At 33.0% G+C, this 20,998-nt stretch overlaps 1 protein-coding gene across 1 annotated transcript in view; it reads right to left on the bottom strand.

Annotated features, from left to right (window-relative positions):
• LOC115888043 (nephrin-like) overlaps positions 1-20,998 on the bottom strand; it is a 162,266-nt gene that overhangs the window by 40,115 nt on the left and 101,153 nt on the right. The window contains exons 6-7 of the mRNA XM_030907611.1: positions 17,454-17,598; positions 10,094-10,224 (exon numbers count right to left, since the gene is read on the bottom strand). Of these exons, the coding sequence (XP_030763471.1) occupies positions 10,094-10,224; positions 17,454-17,598 (276 nt within the window). The remainder of the gene's footprint in view (positions 1-10,093; positions 10,225-17,453; positions 17,599-20,998) is intronic.

The following is a 20,998-nucleotide window of genomic DNA, read 5'->3' as shown; positions in this document are numbered from 1 at the left end:
CGATTTGGCGCATTCCGGCTTCGAGCATAACCATGGTCCTTAGCATTTCGTCTCTGTTAAGATGTCTACGCTCCATAATGTCGTTTAATACTAAACTGAGTTTTTTGAATGAATTCTGGCCATTTATCATAAAAACATTGCCAGTACAGGTTAAATTCGAACAATTGATGCTACATACTTTTTATACATTTGACAAAAAATGCACAAACACTTCTGCAAATATCCCAAATTTAGAAATAACTAGTGTGACTACTTCGTTTCAATCGAAGTAGAAAGAATCGGCCTACAAATATGTGGTTGTTTATTCAAAACATTTATTTTTAATTTAATAAAATGATATCCCTAGATTTTTCCGGTGTGTGTAGTTCTGTGGATAATTCAATTGTGGAAATAGTTATTCTTTGTCATATTACTTGATAATAATTAAAAGCCAATGATATTCCTGGCAAATTTTGAAGTATAATTAGTGGAAAAGTTTGTTAGAGTTTCATTCAGAACCTCGCAATTAGTGGAGTAAATTAGTGGTTTCGACTACACTTTATACTTTTTTTCCATAGCAACTGTTAAAATTGCCTTATATCTATCAAAAATAGTAGATAAAATAGTACTTTAACCGCAAGGGTAGATTAAATGATACTTTAACAGCGAGGATAGGTTAAAAAAAATTATTTCTTCTCGCACGTTTTTTAATTGCTTCAATTTTGGAAAATTTTTGTATATTCTTTTTCATAAGTTATTCGGGATTTAAATGGAAGTAGATTGGATATGGCGTTTGTCGCCTCAGCCTGAATATCTATTGGTAATTTACTTATTCGTTATGAGCCATTTCTGGCTCCAATTCAATCAGCAATCGACACGAAAGAGAATTAAAAAATATTGACTCAAAACTGACAACTAAAGAGACAGCTTTATTTATATGTCAAATTACATAGAAACCAACGCCAACCCAGCACAATATTTTTTCTACTCGTAATAAATTCCTTGAAATAATAATTTCTGAATATTTTTTAAAACGTAACTCGCTATGGAAAAAAATATTGTTTTATACACGACGATAAAATTGCATTATCGTCGCCCGAAATTAATTCACTCACGATTTCATCGCAAGGAAATTAATCTTTTCGGTCGACGATAGAATACCATTTTATCGTCTTGTATATAAAAAATAACTATTAGTTTACGATCATTAACAGTATTTAAAAAATACAATTAAAATCAATAGAATATCCTAGCAACAGCTTGCGTTAGTCAGTTGTACCCATAAAGAAAACCTAATATTTAGCTTATAAAACAATCAAATTTTTGTTTCTAACCACAATCTTCCCCTAGGAGATGCAAGACCTTATCGTTGGTGGGGAAGCTCCTGGTCAGGTGCTGGGGGGAATCCCCTCTAGCACTTGGCTTGGTCTAAGAAGCATCTCACTCATCGTCTTGTCCCTGACTGTAGTGTCGTGGCCAGGGAATTGCACCAAGACATATAACGATACCGGGCGGGGCTACGGACAGCCTCAACCTTTGGGGCACCAGGGGAGGCACTCCATTGTATTTTACCTACCACTTCTACATGCGGGGCTCTGTAGAAGTGGACCGACTGTCTCTAGCGACTCATAGAACACTATGAGATCTGATAATAATAGTAATAAAAACATCACCGGTGAAGCTGTGGGGAAACCCCTGGCGACACTGGGAACAGTAACAATGAAAGTTCCAAGGGGCCAAACCCAAAGGGAACTACAGGGAGGTGGCTGACACTTGCGTGAGACCATCCTCCACCAGGGTGCCATACAAGCTACCATCTCTCTCCAGGGGTCGGGAGCTCACCTCCTACCTCTAAACCCAACAAGCGACACAAGCTCCGTTTCGTCTACCCGGCCTGGGTCGTAGCTCCTCGACTGTGAGGGACACGGGTCTCCGTAGGAAGTCCTGGGACTGTATGATGAGTTATAACTCAAGAAAGGGGGACACAATAGATCTCTAAGGTCGCAGAGATTAACCCCCCTCCCACTTATTCTAATTCTAATTCTAATTCTAACCACAATTTCTCTTGACGAAAGATAATCATAGACCAAAATGACATTTCTCGTAAATTTTGAAGTATAATTAGTAAAAAAGTTAAAAGTTTGATAACTTTTTCTACTAATTGAAAATATCTACCACAAATTTTGCATTCTGAATGTTTACATTGAAATTAAAGGAACAAACATCTACGTTAATTGAAACCACTAATTTGTTCCACTAATTGCGAGGTTCTGAATAAAGCTTAATTTTGAATGCTTACATTAAAATTAGAGAAACAAACTTCTACGCTAATTAAAACCACTAATTTTGAGGTTCTGAATAAAACTTCACATTTATTTTTTCCCTAGGAATTAAATAATATTTACCTTTAGTCATAACATCTGTGTACCGATGATATTTATTTTAATAAAGAAAAATAAGATTTTTTTTACGAAAATAAGCGAAACATATGTTCTTATTCGTTCTCCTTTTCCTGTTTGTCCCGGAAAATGTTAAAAAAACGAATATCACTTAGAAAAAACGGCGAATATCTCCCGTGCCGACAACTCGACGGCTCGTAAATACAACATAATGGCGGTGGATATAAATATTATTTGAAGACAAAGTCTTTACGACGTCCCACATATATATTCGCTCGAAGGAATATTACGGGTGTTTCCGTTCCATTCGTTTCTGTTGTTCTTTCATGCGTCACTAAATTTTCCGATCTCGTCTTTCAGACAATTTTTTTACTTATCAATTTGTAAACATTGATTTTTCGGTGAACTTCAGACACAGATTTAAATTAGATCATGTTTTCGCCAAATTCATTATAGTTTTCTTTTCTAAAAAAAATCAAACGTAACAGTTTCTTACAATGAAGAATTGTCATGGAGGTGCATTTAGTTGTTTTAGGTTAGAGGTGGGAATTCTAGTTCCTTGGGAGGAACTAGTTCCTTAGTTCTATTTCCTCCAGAGGAATAGTTCCTTCAACTAGGTCTTTGGTTCTCATTACCTCCCGACTAACATTGACAAGTTTTGTTATAAGTCGGAACTATTCATATTATGATCCGTATAGTTTTCATAATGTTCGAAATGTAGAATGTAGAATGTTTAGGAGGGGAGTTAATCACCGCGACCTTATAGATCTATTGTGTGTTTCCCTTTCTTGAGTTATAACGAGTTATAACTCATCATACAGTCTCAGGGCTATAAGAAAAGCCAGTATCTGAGACGGCTCCACAGAGACTGTAGCATTTTTTATTTCCTTTAATAAAATTGAATTTAAAAATCTATTTATATTTAAATTTCTTAGTATTGGCGCCATCTATTTGCTAGATGCCAAAGATACCAAACTCCATTTGTTACAGCTCACTTGTCTCGATATTTAATTTTTAATATCTATTCGCTAGATGTCAAACTTCATCTATTACAGTTCACTTGTCTTGTTTATTAGCGCCATCTATTCGCTATATGCCAAACTTCCTTAATTGCATTTCACTTGTCCCAATCTCACTTCGCTGTGGATTGCGATTTTCTGTTCTAATGATTTCGATCATATGATATCACTTTTTTTCTGGGAATTTGAATCTGAAGAAGACGCGTGTTTCGGCGTCCGACAAATTTTCCAGGGAAAAGCACTCTGAATCCACTTTTCGATTTCCATTGCATGGGTATCCGATTTGGGAATTTGAAAACCTTGTAAAGTATGCAATCCAGAGTATAGATCGTATTTGTTTGGTTTCTTCTTGGAATGATCACCGTAAGTTTATCCGCCATTTTATATAGCCCTATCTAACTAAATTCTATTTCAGTTATTTCCGTTTTTTACTTCGTTTATTTGAGTATTTAATTACTGGTTTGGATCCGCATATGGTTTGAATATATTTATGTAAAGCTGATTTTCAGACCGTAAGTTGTTTTTTTTATTGAGTATCTGTCTTGAGAACTATTTTTTATTTATAGAGTAACTACCACATGGTACTCAGTAACTACCACATGGTACTCAGTAACTACCACATGGTACTCAGTAATTACCGCATGGTATGCAGTAATAATAATAATTAAATAATGCAGCAATTATTGTATGTTTCACCCACTTTCATTTTGTATGGACCTATGCAGACCTTAAGACAGTGTTCCTGACATTACAATCGTTCTTTTGGCTAATATCGAAGACTTCTCCTGCCATAGTCATCTGCATCCACTTCTGTTAGTCTGGAGAATACCTAACTACCTGTGTACATCATAAGAAACTATATACAGATAAGTCTTAAGTTTGATACACAAGGTACGCTTTTATTTTATAATTTTTGAGAGAACAGATTTAATAACCTGGTAAATTATCACTATTTATCCCACATTTTGTAGTCAAAATTATTTTTTTATTTAACGTTATAAGTTATAATTTGATTTGTACAGTACAATCTTACTTAGCTATGATATTTTATATGAAAATTATTAACACGTATTCATTTTAAAGGTTTTTGTACACGACGTGTTTCGAAACATCATCGTATTGAGACATACATAAATTTCACCTGTTTTTATTAAGTAGCTTACTTAGTTCACAGAATACAGTTACTAAATTCAAATCTATTTAAAATAACTTGCGGTTTTATTGGGATCACTGTGACTAATTAATGATACTTTGTGTTCGTTTTCAATAAATGTTTAATGTAGGATAGTTATTTCGACTTTTTATTCCTGATGAAACATAATAGACCCTTAATGCTGTTGATTACTTTATTTCAGCTATGTTGTGATATCGTATTTTTCTTTTTGGTTTCTTACTTTACCACTCTCATAAACAAAGTAAGTGGCGCCCTTTTCACTGTTTTTGACCATACCTATTTGAATTCTTAACATCAATATTAAAATCTCTGCAGCCTATATATTATCATTTTTTATTTTAATATTTAACAACATTAGAAAGTCACTGTGAGTCAGAAGCCTTACCTACGAACCCAGCTTTCCTCTAACCCTCAGCAACGGATACTTTTTTCATTCTATTTGGGTAACGACAGAAAAGTCGTCACAGCTCTCCATCCTCGACATCAGACGTACCAAGGTTCATGGTACGAATGGTCGTCGTCTCGGCGCACTCAGTGATAAGGTGTTCTGGTGTTTCCCCATTTTCCCCACAAAATCTGCATTCGCCGTTGTTTCTCAGTTTCAGTTTACTGAGGTATTCGTTGATGAGACAGTGTCCTGTTAGAAACCCCGTGACAATCCGAAGATTGTTTTTACTTAAATCAAGGAAAACCTTTGATTTTTCTCGGTCATAAGTTCTAAGGAACTTTTTCGAGTGTCTTAGACCGTTGGAGGACACCCATCTCAAGTTACGGATGGAGTCTTCCAGATTCTTCAGTTCCGCTTTCAGTTGGTTCCCCGTTTGGAGAACAGAACGGTTCTGGTCCAGTTAGTGGAGTGTTCGCTCCTTTCTAGCTAGATCATTTTGCTTTTCATTGCCTTCATCCCTTGGTGAGCAGGCACCCAGAGTAGGAGGACTTTATTTTTTTTGCCTAATTTGTTGAGCTTCTCTAGGCATTCGTTGACCAACTTCGAATTGATGGTTACTGAGTTGATCGCGTTAAGTGCTGCTTGACTATCGGATAGGATGGCAATTTCCTGTTTTCGATAGTTCCTATCTAAGATAAATTGTACGCATCTTTCGATAGCGCAAATTTCTGCCTGAAGGATACTGGGGTAGATGCCAATTGGTTCGGAGTATTCAGTTTTCGGCCCAAATACTCCTATCATTGTCCCTGCTTTGGTTTTGGAAGCATCAGTATACCACGTGATGGTATGGTCTTTTATATGCTGAGTAAGCGTTTCTTTCTTCCAATCCTTTTTATTACTCAATACTACAGTGAGGTGTTTCTCAAAGTTGTAAATTCTTGGTATGTCATCCACTGGGAGTTGGAGAAGTGGAATTTTCTTTAATGTACGAAATAAAACGAGACGTGGCTATTGCGCATATTAAAAACATATAGGGGACACCGGAGGGGAATGAGTTCTCTAACGTTAATGTTTATTTTTTGACGTGTAAAATAATGGTACAAATTCTAAATAAATGAATAACAATTTATTAAATGATTGTGAACATTGTAAAAACAATAAATATATAAAAAAGCTTCAATGTTCTCTGCTCCACTACTATTACAGAATTAAAACTATATATAAACGTATAATTATGTGACAAAAATATGTAGCCAAATCCTCAAAATGCTTCCATTAATGTTAACTGCATAAAATAATTCTCTTTTCAAAAGATCTTTCCATGTTAGTTCTCTATGTAAAGTTCCACTTCGAAAAGCACCCACAATTATATTTTTCGTGTTGAAAACACTGTCTTTAACCATATCTCGATAAAAAAAAGTCCAGACTAGAAAAATCGGGAGCATTTAAGTATTTTATTAGTTGGTGAATGCACACTGCTATACCCCACTAATAGAATCATATCAATTCTCTCTATATCATAGATCATCCACCTAGATTTTACCAAATAATCAAGATCTACTGCCACTAAATCATAAAAATGAAAATATCTAGGAAAATCTTTTCTTGAGGGGTAGGCAACCAAGTGTATTTCGAAGAGACATGAATTCCCCATTGAATATCGGAATAATATACTGGGTGTTCCATTTAAACTAAGAGTAACTGGCTTTTGAATGTGACGAATGTTCAGCATTAATTTTGTCTCAACATGTATAACTTTTCAGGTCAAATTTTAATTTGATTTAAAGCACAATAATTATTATAACTACATAATAAGCTATACCGGGTAAATTCCAATTTAGGTAACTTTTATTGAAATTATAAATTTGTTTTTCATATTTAGAAATTGTTATATATGTCAAAAACCTTACACTTTAAGCCATATAAACTTTAATAAAACTGGCCTTTATTTTTCTCCTAGAATCCGAAAATCAATTAACATATAGAGTATTCGATTACAAAAAAACACAACTTTGATACTATGTCACTTTTTTGGGGGACACCCTGTAGATCTCTCTATATCTTTGAAAAATGCTCTAAATCAACCTACATAAACATACTAGCGAAATTTCATTTCAATACAAACTCCCGTTTTTCTTGGAGTCTCCCCGTCGTATGGGAGGGGCCGCCCTGTATATTCCCTCTTCCCCTCATATTTGATTTCGGATATAATCATTTCGTTGTCTCTATAATTTACTGTCGCTTTCATTCGATCATACAGTATATTACCGGAATATAATCTAGTTTGTTAAAAAAAATTAAATTATCGAGAAAAATACTGTTTCTTTTTTAAATTATATTCTTTCATAACTTAAAATCAGTTTTGTCCATTTACGTTGCCATTTCATTTACTTAAATCTTTATAAAACTATTCTATCGGAAAACATGATACTTTCCAGTAACGTATTTAAAAAGTTTCCGAAAAGCACCCTCCGTAAAACTGATCTAAAATTTTAAATATATTATAAGGAAGAATAGTTCGCGAAAGTTAAGAAGATGAACTTTGTGCGCTACCCGTCCATTTTGGAGAGACGGGGGAAGTTTGAACGGGAATCAGGTCAAATATGAGAAATGTTATAATGTAATTTAAGCAAGACGTAGGGAGAGACAGTCTTTGTCGTAGTAGGTACGTAATTTATTTACATTGTCGTAGAAGAAGGAGAAAGACGATCTGAGTGAGTTTAGAATATAAGATAACTTTGTCGGAAAAGGCTTTTACATTATAAAGTATATTAAAATACTGAATGGCTACGAGAATGTTTAGTAGATGGTAGAAGGCTTCTTGAAATATCCCTATTAAAAGTTGTGTTTTTCTAATAATACGTTGCTGAATTTTAAAACTCAAGAATGGCTGGAGTGATTTTATAAACCTCTGAGTCGTTGGATTGGTCTCCTCCCAGAACGCCAGAATATCTATTAAAATGTCTGAAACATTCACGAAAAAAAACATACTAACATTTTTTTTTCAAGTAAATAAGTTTGGAATTCCGCCATCTTCCTCAATTGACAGCTCTCGTTATGCAATATTATAGCTTATTTCTAATTATTGATCAATCAGTAACATACTGGACATTATAGAATAGTAATTCAACAGAAAATAGTGAGAAAATAGCATATTTAAATCTATAAAAATATTGAAACATATAGATAATAATTGAATTCAACACAAACAAAAATATAGAGCAACAAATGACAAAAATTGCCAAATCTTGGTTTCAATCATTCCAGATCATTCGGGCAATCAATCATCCGTACTATAAGATTAACAAAAGAACCTCTGACTTCACTGTTAACTAATTTAGCCTGTTCAACTAGTTTTAAATAAATAATAATAGATATATAAATATTCAACAATGGTGTGATATAACAATAAACTAATCTTCAGGGAATAATTTGTTCCTGGGATATTCTGTATATATTTTAATATTTCAGCTGGTATTTTATTAAATCTATCACAATATTCTGACTGAGATCAATGCCCAGTTATTATTAGGTACCTTATTTAAAAGTTATTTAGATATTTTAAATAGGTTTATTCTTTGATATTCGTGTTTTTTTGCTTCCGACTTATTAGTAAACCACAGCTGATAATTAGTCACCGTTGGATTAACGCAGCTGCGTTTACAAAAAAAAAACTATTTTATTTTCTAGATTTTCTTACAGTGGCGAAATACCCATTGGACTTTTTTTGAAAAGATAAATCCGCCACAGACGTATAGACATCTTTTATATCATATGAATTATTTGGTATAATTACAGTGTTTTTGGTTTGGTTTGTAATTAACTTACTTTTCATAATTTTAACGATTATGATGCACACGTAGTAATTGTTCAGTTTTATTTTCGTTTTACTTGCCGGTATTGTACGGAACGTAAAATTTGTAAAATTATTTTTTACTTACTTACTTTTTTACAAACAAGTACCTTAATGGAGTTAACCCGCGTGTATTGTACAATCGTCTAACTATAAAAACACACAATGCATTTTAAAAATTATTGTACTTAAATATATACCTATCCTAAAAATCAATTATCTTAATACCTTTGTTCAAATAACACCATGCATGACAATGTCAATATGACAGTAAATAATATTGATGTTACTAGTTTAAAAAATGAGCGATTCGGAAAGTATTCCCTCTGACATTGAAGAAGAGGCATTCAGAGCCATTTCTGGATTGCTTCCAGCAAGATCAAAACAGAAGTATCGAATAGTAAGAATATACATACTCTAAGTTTAAAAAATGGTGCACCGAAAAAAAAGTACACAACTATGGAAATGTAAAGGTACTCATAACTCCGTTTGCCTAATACGTAAACATGTATCAGCTTCTCAAGAAAGGCCATCTCACACTTATCCACTCAGGAACGCGGAGCAAGATCTTTTCTACCTACCCCACGCTCAGAGTTAGTTAAAAGTTCAATATTATAGAACTCGAAAAAAATGCACAATCACCTGCCATTTGAAATCAAATCCATAACATAATTTGTTTCATTTCGCAAAGCATTAAACTCTTATTTACTAGACAAGGCTTTCTACGCCGTAAATGAATTATATTTGAATTGAAAATCGAATTTGATCTTGAAAACACTGGTCTAATGTTTGCTATTGCTATATTTACTAATGACATCGAAATTAATTTATTTAGAGGTCATTGATATTTTGCTATAAACTGGCTCAATATTTTTGAATATTATTTTAAATTTTTTGTTCTTTGACATTGTAAACATTTATAAATGTTTATTTTAACAATAAGACTGACAATATTATTTATATACTGTTTTGTATTATCTTTTGTTTGTTTGTTTGTGTACCTTGTTTTTTTTTCTACTTTGTTTGTTAGTTTACCTTTGTCTACAAATTGAAAAATTTTTTGACAATAAAGGCATTTATTTATTTATTTATTTATTAACATATTTTTCCAATTTAGTGCAACATAAATGTTTTACAAAATATTTTTTTCTTTTTGGTACTCATCTAAACAAGGAGTGTAAGTTAAGATGCTCTTAACTCACTCAAAATGCGTGCGTTAAGAGCTTCTTAACTCACTGGCGTAGATAAATATATTTAAATTTCTGTATTACAGTTACTTACGTTATGAAGCCAAGTCAAGCGTCTCCAGTGTGGATTGGCTCTTACTTTGCATTCAAAGTACACGTCATCGCCTTCCTTGATGTCGTCCGGATTCAAAGTCGTACCGAGACTGAGGTCGACTATTGGTGGATCTAAAGACAAATAAAAGAAAGTTATATAGACATACTTAGGCAAATAAAATTGTATTATTATAAAAATATACAGGATGAGTATAAGAAACCATTTTTGTAGAGCATATCATAATATCGCGTATCATGATAAGATTTTGTTAACGAGTTATAAAATTCATAAGAAAAAAGAAATCTGCCTTAAAATACCTAATCAAATTTCAGCTTTTAATAACTTTCGAACGGCGAGGTTTACAAAAAATTGTAAGAGACTTTTTTTGTAGAGAATTCAATTTCCTACAAAGATTAAAACATTTCTTTGTTCATAAAAACTCAAATTTGTACAAGTTTTCCCGAAACTCATAAAATAAATTGGAACTGTTCGAATTATTAATCAAAGACTGTTTAAATTATTGTGTATTGAAGTTTGACGATGAACATCATTTAAACGGTTAATTTAATCGACTAATCATAAGAAACCATTTTTGTAGAGCCAGTGAGTTTCCTACAAAACCATAACTTGCACGTATCATAATGATTTTTGTTAACGAGTTACAAAATTCATTAGAAAAAAGAAATCTGCCTTAAAAAAATCACACAAAACTTCAACCTTTAATAACTTTCGAACGATGCGGTTTACAAAAAAAAAAGAGAAGATTATTAAGAGATTATAAGTTATAACTATTAAGAGACCTTTTTTGTAGAGAATTCAATTTCCTACAAACATTTGAGACGAGCTATTTTTTCCAAATTGTAGATACCGGGATAAGCATTTTTCTTTCTAACAATAAGGAAAAAATAGAAAACTGAAGGCGAAGGACCTTCCTATTAAAATTACGAGCGCATACTTGATATCATTTTCTTGAGGTATTTACCAACCTTTTTTTTCAGTATAAATGAAAGGAGTATGAATTGAAATTGGAGTATAAATTGAAAAAACAAATTGTCGATTTTTTTGAACCGCCTTAATATAAATATTTAAATATTAAAGAAAGAAAATGTCCTATATTTAAAAGAACCATCTAATATGCAAGGAGGCGTTCAACAGATTGCTTTTTTTTCTACGGATATTTTATTAAGATAACTATCTTTGCGACTTCGTTCAAAATTCTTCCTTGTCGGTTTTTTGTGCCTGTTGAAAAGTCATATCTGACGCAAAACTTTTTATCGAGTTCACAGTAATTAATCTTTTTAAAGGAATGCCTAAGCGAGTTGTCGCTGGGCTTCCCTTTCAATTTTTAATTAGTAAAATATAACGTTAAATAAAAAACTGTTACGATACGCCTTCTATGTTTAATTAAAGTTTAATTTTAATTAGTAGTATTACAGTAAGGCAGAAAATTGCAGTTAATTAATAATCTGACTCCAAAAAATTGTTGCAATTTTATCAGGTCAAAGCAAACAATGTATTTTTGTACATTAATATAACTAATTTTAAAATTTTGGTTAACATTTTTACGACATTTTTAGTGTTAATCAAGTGTTAATGAAAAGCAGTTTTATCAGTATTTTGTATTTTTTATTTCATCAAAAAACTGCATATTTTTTGCCAGTTTTTTAAATAACTCGAAAACCTTGCGTTTTATCGCAAAACTCATATAAAGCCAAAATGAAGCTTTTGGAATAATTAAACGATCCATTTTTTGATGATTATCGTAGGTGTAATAATAGCCGAGTAATCATTATGTAAACGTGATTTTTTATTTTTCGAAAACTAAATTGCAACATTTTACAAGACTGTTCAACTATAGAGGTTAATTTGTAGCTCGTGTAATTTCCTACAAATTGATAGTTTTTATTTTTATGATTTTAGTCATAGGTTTTGTTAATTTTTTTCCGAAAAAATGTGATCATTTTATTTTTATCATAACTCCGCGAGTTTTTGAACTACGAACTTGAAAAGACCTGTAAAAAAAGACATTTAAAAGGACTTTTCAAGCACTTTAAAAACGGTCATATTCATTTTCTTCGAAAAATAAAGAATCAAGTTTACAGAGTGATAACTCGGCTATTACTGCACCTATGTTAAACAACAAAAAATGAATCGATTCGTTATTCCAAAAGCTTCATTTTTTCTTTTTGTGAGTTTTGCGATAAAACGCAAGATTTTCGAGTTCTTTATAAAAAATTGCAGAAAAATATATGCAGTTTTCAGATGAAAAACCAAGATTTTCAATCCTAAATAACTCGGAAAATATTAATTTTCTGAATAAATGTTATAGAACATTTTTTGCTTAGAATTCATCTCTTTATTGATTTTTGTAACTAAAATGGGTGATCTATTTTTCACCCCCGAGAAGAGGTGGTACTCACCCCCAGGGTTAAAGCACACATCGCTACTATGTAACTTTTGTTTCTTGCATATATCTCTATTCACTGTTAAAATTTCACGTCAATCGGTGCGGGTGTCAAGAATTCGGAGGTAATACCCCAAGTAGCATTTGGACGTTATCTAACGTCGAATATACGTCGCGTTCAATAAACCCGACGTCGGGTACCAACGTCGGTTCGACCGCCTGACAACACCAACAACATTATTTGCACCTAAATGGGGAATATAGATTGGGGTCGCCTCGACGTCGGTATCTGACCTAATAGGGAATGTAATTCTACCAATTATCAACGTCATATTACGTTGGATTTTAGTCACTGAAAATTCGTCGCTAAGCACTTACGTTACCTTTGGTTTCATATTCGCTACCAAGAATACATAAAAACCTAACCAAACTACCTAATTACAAATGGATTCATAATCACTCCTCGAATGCCTACCTAATTTCATATTATAATAATTCTGAATCATTAATCCAGACATCACTTTTGTCAACGGAAGTCACTTTTTTGATATATCTGATTAAAATACTCCAGAAAACAACGAGCGCCTTCAAAATTAGGTAGATTTATGAAATAAAAATATCTATAAAACAGTAACTCGCAAAATATTTTTTTTATTTTCTAGCTGGTTTAATCATAAAACTGTACTGTGTTTCCCCCAAACTCAACCTTATCAATATTATTCTACTAGAAATCGGAATGTGAATATAAATTTTAAAAACAAAAAACGATTTTGAAATGGCTGACAATCGGATACTTGTTAAGAATGGCGGATTTCTGTGTGCGGCTTAATATGAACTACCAATATACCAATTCCGACCGGGTCTCCAACATTAGTCGTCTCACACGACCGAAGTCATCAAACCGGACGACCGGCAATCGTATTATGACGTATATAATTCCAACGTACGCCACGTAACCTCACTTTGCGTATCAGTTATTTGTGGATTTGTGCAACTATATTTTAGTTTTTGTTTTCTCCTTAAAAAAATGAGCAGCCACTTTTTTAAGAGAGTATATATATACAAAATTTAAAAGAATTGGAACCAGTACCTCACATGTGGGAGGAGGATGGGGTCTGCTGGTTTCCTAAGCTGAAAAATGAAATTAAGATGCACCAGTGTAAAAATGCAGCATCTTTTCCGGATAAAAAGCATTCGTGGATGGAGGCAAGACATCACTACTACTATTATTATTTTGCAAAAGCCTTGACCTCTTTCTGTAAAATGTAGATGAATGTCTAAATGCCTTTATAGTGTTTTTTTAGGTATAATAAAAAAAATTAAGTTTGTTTACAAAAACTTTTTATTAGGTTATGTTCATGGTGTTCATTAGGCCGCAATTGCTACTTAATGGGTTGTATTTACGGACGTAAATAGAGATACGTAAATTAGGTTATAAATATGAACATATACAACAAAATATAATTGGACGTTACTTTAGGGATTATCAGTGAGACGTATCCTATTCGGACAACGGGTAGACGTCGGGCTAGTTCAAGTATATGTACGTCGTGCAAGCCAACGTGGGGACGACGTTGGGAAATTAATAAAAATGGTACGTTGTTATTTTGTACGTTGACATATCGTTGGATTTACCGACTCGGATCCAACGACGTCGCTTTTAATAGGAAAGCGACGTCACCGGTCGTATCACCAGCACTCGACCTAAATTTGCACAAAGTCTGACGTCGCTTCAGGTCAGATTTAGTTCGAAGTTAAATAGATGCTACTTGGGACCCTATTTTTATGTTCGCTTACTGGCCTATAAATAGCAAGATACTATCAAAAGCATTATTGATTATAGATATCCAGAAATATTATAAACCTTTCTAAATTTTAATATCTACAGTATTTCACATTGAAAGTTTTTACTTTTGCGTCAGTAAATTACAGTAAATGAAATAAACGGCGATTCGTATCCAGAAGAATTACGAGGAGAGCGTAATAAGTTAACAAATCATATTTAAAGCGAAATTGCCCGAGACGCGGCCGTAATGTTCGAGAAAACGGAAAGAATATACACAACTGGATTCCCCAGATGGGCAATTTTTCAAAAGGCCCGGCCTTTCTGCTCTGCCTCTTTTTCCTCTCCGCATTTCTTTCTTTCTTATTTCTGCCGGCCATTACTGGCGCCAAACAAAACTGCTTTTAATTAGTTAGAATAAATTGTTTGGCGAAAACACTTTTTTAATTATCGCGACTTGCGCTTTCCGCCTGCATCCGATATTAATGCGTTTCTCTAATTTACGAGTTCCGTTGCCGGTTCATTTTTACGGCCGCCATATTCGTAGATTAAACTCCATTTTTTGAAGTAATTAGATTTTTTTCGCGAGCTGCCCGTTTGTGTATGGTACGTGTGCGTAGTTTTTATTTAGATGTTAGTTTAAATATGAAATTTTTCATTTGGCTCCTAAATAGGGAAAATATGATGATTAATTTTAGAAAAATTTATACAGGGTGTCCCAGTTAAAATGGATACAAGCCAATATCTTGATTGTCTGTTGAGCGATCTTTTTTATTTTTGGCAGGAGGCTGTACCCAAGTAGCATCTATCTGACTTCGAACTAAATCTGACCTGAAGCGACGTCAGACTTTGTGCAAATTTAGGTCGGGTGCTGGTGATACGACTGGTGACGTCGCTTTCCTATTAAAAGTGACGTCGTTGGATCCGAGTCGGTAAATCCAACAATCTGTCGTCGTACAAAATAACAACGTACCATTTTTATTAATTTCCCAACGTCGTTCCAACGTTGGCTTGCACGACGTACCTATACTTAAACTAGCCCGACGTCTACCCGTTGTGCGAATAGGATACGTCTCACTGATAATCCCTAAAGTAACGTCCAATTATATTTTGTTGTATTTTATGTTCATATTTTTAACCTAATTTACGTATCTCTATTTGCGTCCGTAAATACAACCCATTAAGTAGCATTTGCGGTCTAATACACATCATGAACATAACCTAATAAAAAGTTTTTGTACACAAACTTATTGTTTTTTATTATGCCTAAAAAAACACTAAAAAGGCATTTAGACATTCATCTACATTTTACAGAAAGAGGTCGAGGCTTTTGCAAAATAATAATAGTAGTAGTGATGTCTTCCCTCCGCCCACAAATGCTTTTTATCCGGAAGAGATGCTGCATTACACTGGTGCATCTTAATTTCATTTTTTAGCTTAGGAAACCAGCAGACCCCATCCTCCCCCCATATGTGAGGTACTGGTTCCAATTCTTTTAAATTTTGTATATACTATCTTAAAAAAGTGGTTGCCCATTGTTTTAAAGAGAAAACAAAAACTAAGATATAGTTGCACAAATCCACAAATCACTGATACGCAAAGTGAGGTTACGTGGCGTACGCTGGAATTATATACGTCATAATACGATTGCCGGTCGTCCGGTTTGATGACTTCGGTCGTGTGAGACGACTAATGTTGGAGACCCGGTCGGAATTGGTATATTGGTAGTTCATATTAAGTCGCACACAGAAATCCGCCATTCTTAACAAGTATCCGATTGTCAGCCATTTTAAAATCGTTTCTTGTTTTTAAAATTTATATTCACATTCCGATTTCTAGTAGAATAATATTGATAAGGTTGAGTTTGGGGGGAACCACAGTACAGTTTTATGATTAAACCAGCTAGAAAATAAAAAAAAAATATTTTGCGAGTTACTTTTTTATAGATATTTTTATTTCATAAATCTACCTACTTTTGAAGGCGCTCGTTGTTTTCCGGAGTATTTTAATCAGGTATATCAAAAAAGTGACTTCCGTTGACAAAACTGATGTCTGGATTAATGATTCAAAATTATTATAATATGAAATTAGATAGGCACTTATAGTTCTATTTGAGGAGTGATTATGAATCCATTTGTAATTAGGTAGTTTGGTTAGGTTTTTATGTATTCTTGGTAGCGAATATGAAACCAGACGTAACGTAAGTGCTTAGCGACGAATTTTAAGTAACTAAAATCCAACGTAATATGACGTTGGTAATTGGTAGAATTACATTCCCTATTAGGTCGGATACCGACGTCGAGGCGACCCGAATCTGTATTCCCCATTTAGGTGCAAATAAGGGTCGTCAGGCGGTCGAACCGACGTTGGTACCCAACGTCGGGTTTATTGAACGCGACGTATACCCGACGTTAGATAGCGTCCAAATGCTACTTGGGTATGGCTATAAGACGTACATTTTGCCCAGGGTAAGAAATGCGATGCTTCATAGACGTACGTTTTAATGGGGTTTGATATTTTTCGAATCAAGAGTAAACTACCCTTAGGACAGTATTTATTTCAAACCTGATAAATTATATTGAATCCTCTTTACCCAAGATACTTAAGTTCTAATTTTGATAAATATTGATACAGGGTGTGTTATTAAAATAAGTAATTTTTATTTTTATTATTATATTTAAGTACTTACGACGCCACTGGATAAACAACTAGTTTATTATCAATAATCAATTATAACCAATTATCAATTAATAATCGATTTAAGTTTGGTTGAAGATGGATGATTTAAGTTTGGTTGAAGACTTTACTCTTGACTCGAAAAATATCAAACCCCACTAAAACGTACGTCTATGGGGTATCGCATTTCTTACCCTGGGCAAAATGTACGTCTTATAGCCATACAGCTTCCTGCCAAAAATGAAAAAGATCGTTTAACAAACAATCAAGATATTGGCTTGTATCCATCTAACAGCTATTAAATTGAAAGATTTGAAGGATATATATTTTTTTATGTATTATTGCTTTACCTTGCAAACCTACTGCTTTAAAATTCATTTGTACAACCAGAATTATTGTAGGTGTTACAATAAATAAATAAATAACTACAATACTTTAAAATGTAAAGAAAATGCGAAAAGCGTCAGCCTCGGTGTGCCAACTACAGCGGTACTTACAAACAACATCAATTTTCCAGGAAGTTTCCAGGAACAGACCGGTGACGTTGGGGTTTTCCGCCCGGCAGGTTATGGATTTCCCGTCGTCTTCCGTCGTCGGTACGAAGCTTAATTCGCTAATTGTCACGTTTTCTGTTGTTTCCTCCTGCAAAAGAAGAGTGGAGAAAAGCGGATGAAAAGCGGTCAGAAACAAATAATTAATCATAGAGACAATGTCAGGATTTTCTTTTTTTGTTACACTAATATTGTATAATGTAAGATCCGGTTGCAGGATTATTACGCTCATCGTATTTTTAATGAAAACTTAATTTTTACGTATATTTATGAATAGGGGAAGACACCTTTTAAGAAACAAGAATAGTTATTTTTTATACAAGACCGAAAAGATTAATTTCGGTAGACAATAATGCAATTTTTTTGTCGTGTATAAAACGATTTTTTTTCATAGCGAGTTACGTTTTAAAAAATATTTAGAAATTATTATTTCAAGGAATTTATTACGAGTAGAAAAAATATTGTTCTGGGCTGGCGTGGCGTTGGTTTCTATGTAATTTGACAAATAAATAAAGCTGTCTCTTTAGTTGTCAGTTTTGAGCATAGACAAACAAATAAAAAGAGACTGGCAAATTAAATGGCAAAGAGAGGGACAACGTTCCCGTAGCGCAACTCAGAACGCAAAATTTCATTCTATTTATGTTGATCTGCGCATTACGTCTATTGGGCCCACTATCTCATTCTAATATAACAAGAGAGAAAGAAGCAGCCATATAAAACGTAATTTCTAAATAGAAATTAGAACAATCGCCTTTCGTTTTCGTCATCATGACAATCAAGTTGACAACATCATGACAATTCGTCATGTTTGTTAATTTTTCTTTTGGTGATTTACCTTTTTTTCTAAACTCTTCATTTTATTGACTTATGAATATGGATAGGGAACAAATTCCTTTGCTCCATATAGGTATTTATATTTTGTTACTTATAATTTTAGGTTATACTCGCCTACTATTTGTTATTTTATTTGTTGCAGGAACCAGTATCATCTATTTTTTATATGTATTGGTGCCCCCTTTCTCTGATAGATATGTTAAAGTCACCCGGTAAAATAAAAGTAAGTAGTTATATTTATCATCTTATTAAGAAAAAAGTAGAAGTAGTAGTGTCAAAAATATTTCGAGCCTCTCTTAACATAACAAATTAATACAATAAATTCTTTTCATTTTTTGGGTAGGTAGTTTATAGCTGGTTTATAGTAACCAGAAACCTTATTAATACACCTATTTTGCTTTTGTTTTAGGATTAAAACTGAATTTGAAAATGGTTCAGGATCATGATTCTCGTAAAGTCTTCTTTGCTTGGATATTCACTTTGTTATTGCAATTAGGCAGTTCTTTAGAAAATGAGATTTTTAATGCCCTTTAAAAAAAATGGCCGATCGTTTCCTGCAACAGTCAGTTCTTCTGCATTTAAAATTGGTAGGTGGGTGGAATAAACACTGTTATTTTTTGTTATTATATTATCAAAAGTTTATTTATTTTTATGTATAAATAAATATGTTAATAAAAGAGTACAATTTTTGCTTTTTTTTATAATTTCCTACTATAATAGTAGTATTCTTTCAGCCTACTATGAAGAAACTCTGAAATTTTATTTACAGTCTGATTTATTCCCTACACCACGTTCCCTTTACGTGGTATAGGGAATAAATCAGTTTAAGTGAAAATTTTCAGTTTCAGAATGAAAGAATACTACTAATAATGGCTAATTTAAATTTTCCGCCAGCCAGAATGTGCGATAATGTCTTACGATACTTTTTATACCTATCTCTTTCTTTTTCATATAAAGCACATACATAATAAAGAAAGATAGCAATAAAGACGTACGTCCTGCCATGGTCCTGCTAATTGGTTTCAAAACTGTTATCCTGAGTTGCGCTACGGGAACGCGGTCCCACTCTTTACCATGAGATTTGTCAGTCTCTTTTTATTTGTTTGTCTATGGTTTTGAGTCAATATTTTTTAATTCTCTTTCATGTCGATTGCTGATTGAATTGGAGCCAGAAATGGTTCAAAACGAAATAAGTAAATTACCAAGAGAGATATTCAGGCCGAGGCGACAAACGCCATATCTAAACTACTTCCATTTAAATCTCGAATAACTTATGAGAAGGAATAAATTTTTTTTAAAAATGGAAGCAATTAAAAAACCTGCGAGAAAAAGATCAAGTGAAAACATACTTTTAGCATATTTTTCTGAAAAATCAAAGAAAATGCAGCCGTCCAGTTTATGGTCGTACTATTCAATGCTAAAAAGTACAATACTGGTCAATGAAAACATTGATATTTCAAGGTTAAGGATAAGCTATACCCTTTGAATAAGAAGACTAAGGAAGGAGCATATCAAAAATCTTAGGTACACCGCGATGGGCCTCAAATATGGCCGACTTAAATTCCGGTTAATCAGTGTCGTTCTAATTTTATTTAAAAAATGTAAAACTATGATGTAGGGTAGACGTGGGGTAGACTCAATAATTTGTTGTTTTATTTTACGTTGTGAATAAATGTTGGTAGTTATTAAAATAAATGTTATAAAATATATAATTCCTAATAAAAATAGATAAGTTATAATAAGTATTTATTAACACAAACATCCGATACGCTACTGAAGCAGGTAAAGTCAAATTAACGTATCTAAATTCTTTGACGTCTAATCTTTGACAAGTAATAAATAAAAGCTAAAATGCAAGAAAAATATATAATTTAGTTAATTTAAGTGAATTTCATAAATGATCGGTTTACTACATGTATGTATATTATATAGTCACTTACTAGCGAAAAGTTGTTCCATTATTTCACTCAATTTTTGCCGAGATCTACCGCACGCTACACAACCTACTATTTTAGAGTCTTTTTTCGATAAATCGCGATAATTTAAGTTCTGCCACAATTTCCAACTAGATTTACTACCTTTATACAACTATCAGTAGTAGAATAAATAATAAATAACATAAAATAAGCTCCGTAAAGACTGACAAATCCACAAAATTTCAAATCAAATTCAAATGTGTCAAATGAATCGTCAAACAGAACTGTCAAGGATCCCCACCCTAGAGAGCTTTTATGGTGGCTTTTCCGCCCACCATGCATGAATATATGGATAGCATTATGCTCCTTCCTTAGTCTTCTTATTCAAAGGCTATACCGTTTAAATTTCCGTAGTAGTATAGTAACATCTAAATTTTGTAGATACAGCAAGCTCATAGCTTTCTTAAAGCAGTCATGTAGCGGTTAGAAACCGAAAAAGACAAAAATTTTAACCCAGACAATGTCGTGAAATTACTATGCACTGCTTTTTTTGTATTTAATCTACCCTTGCGGTTAAATTACTATTTTATCTACCATTTTTGATAGATATAAGGCAATTTTAACAGTTGCTATGGAAAAAATTTAAATAAACTTTTTTTTTTATTTTTGAAAAAGTTACTGTTTCCAAAATTAATTTAATTAACAGAATAATATACACGGTGGTCCAGAAACTTTGGCAGT

The sequence above is a fragment of the Sitophilus oryzae genome, unplaced genomic scaffold, assembly GCF_002938485.1.
Source record: "Sitophilus oryzae breed Bouriz unplaced genomic scaffold, Soryzae_2.0 scaffold_682_pilon_pilon, whole genome shotgun sequence".
Taxonomy (NCBI): Eukaryota; Metazoa; Arthropoda; class Insecta; order Coleoptera; family Curculionidae; genus Sitophilus; species Sitophilus oryzae.
This window is presented reverse-complemented; position numbering and strand designations above follow the sequence as displayed.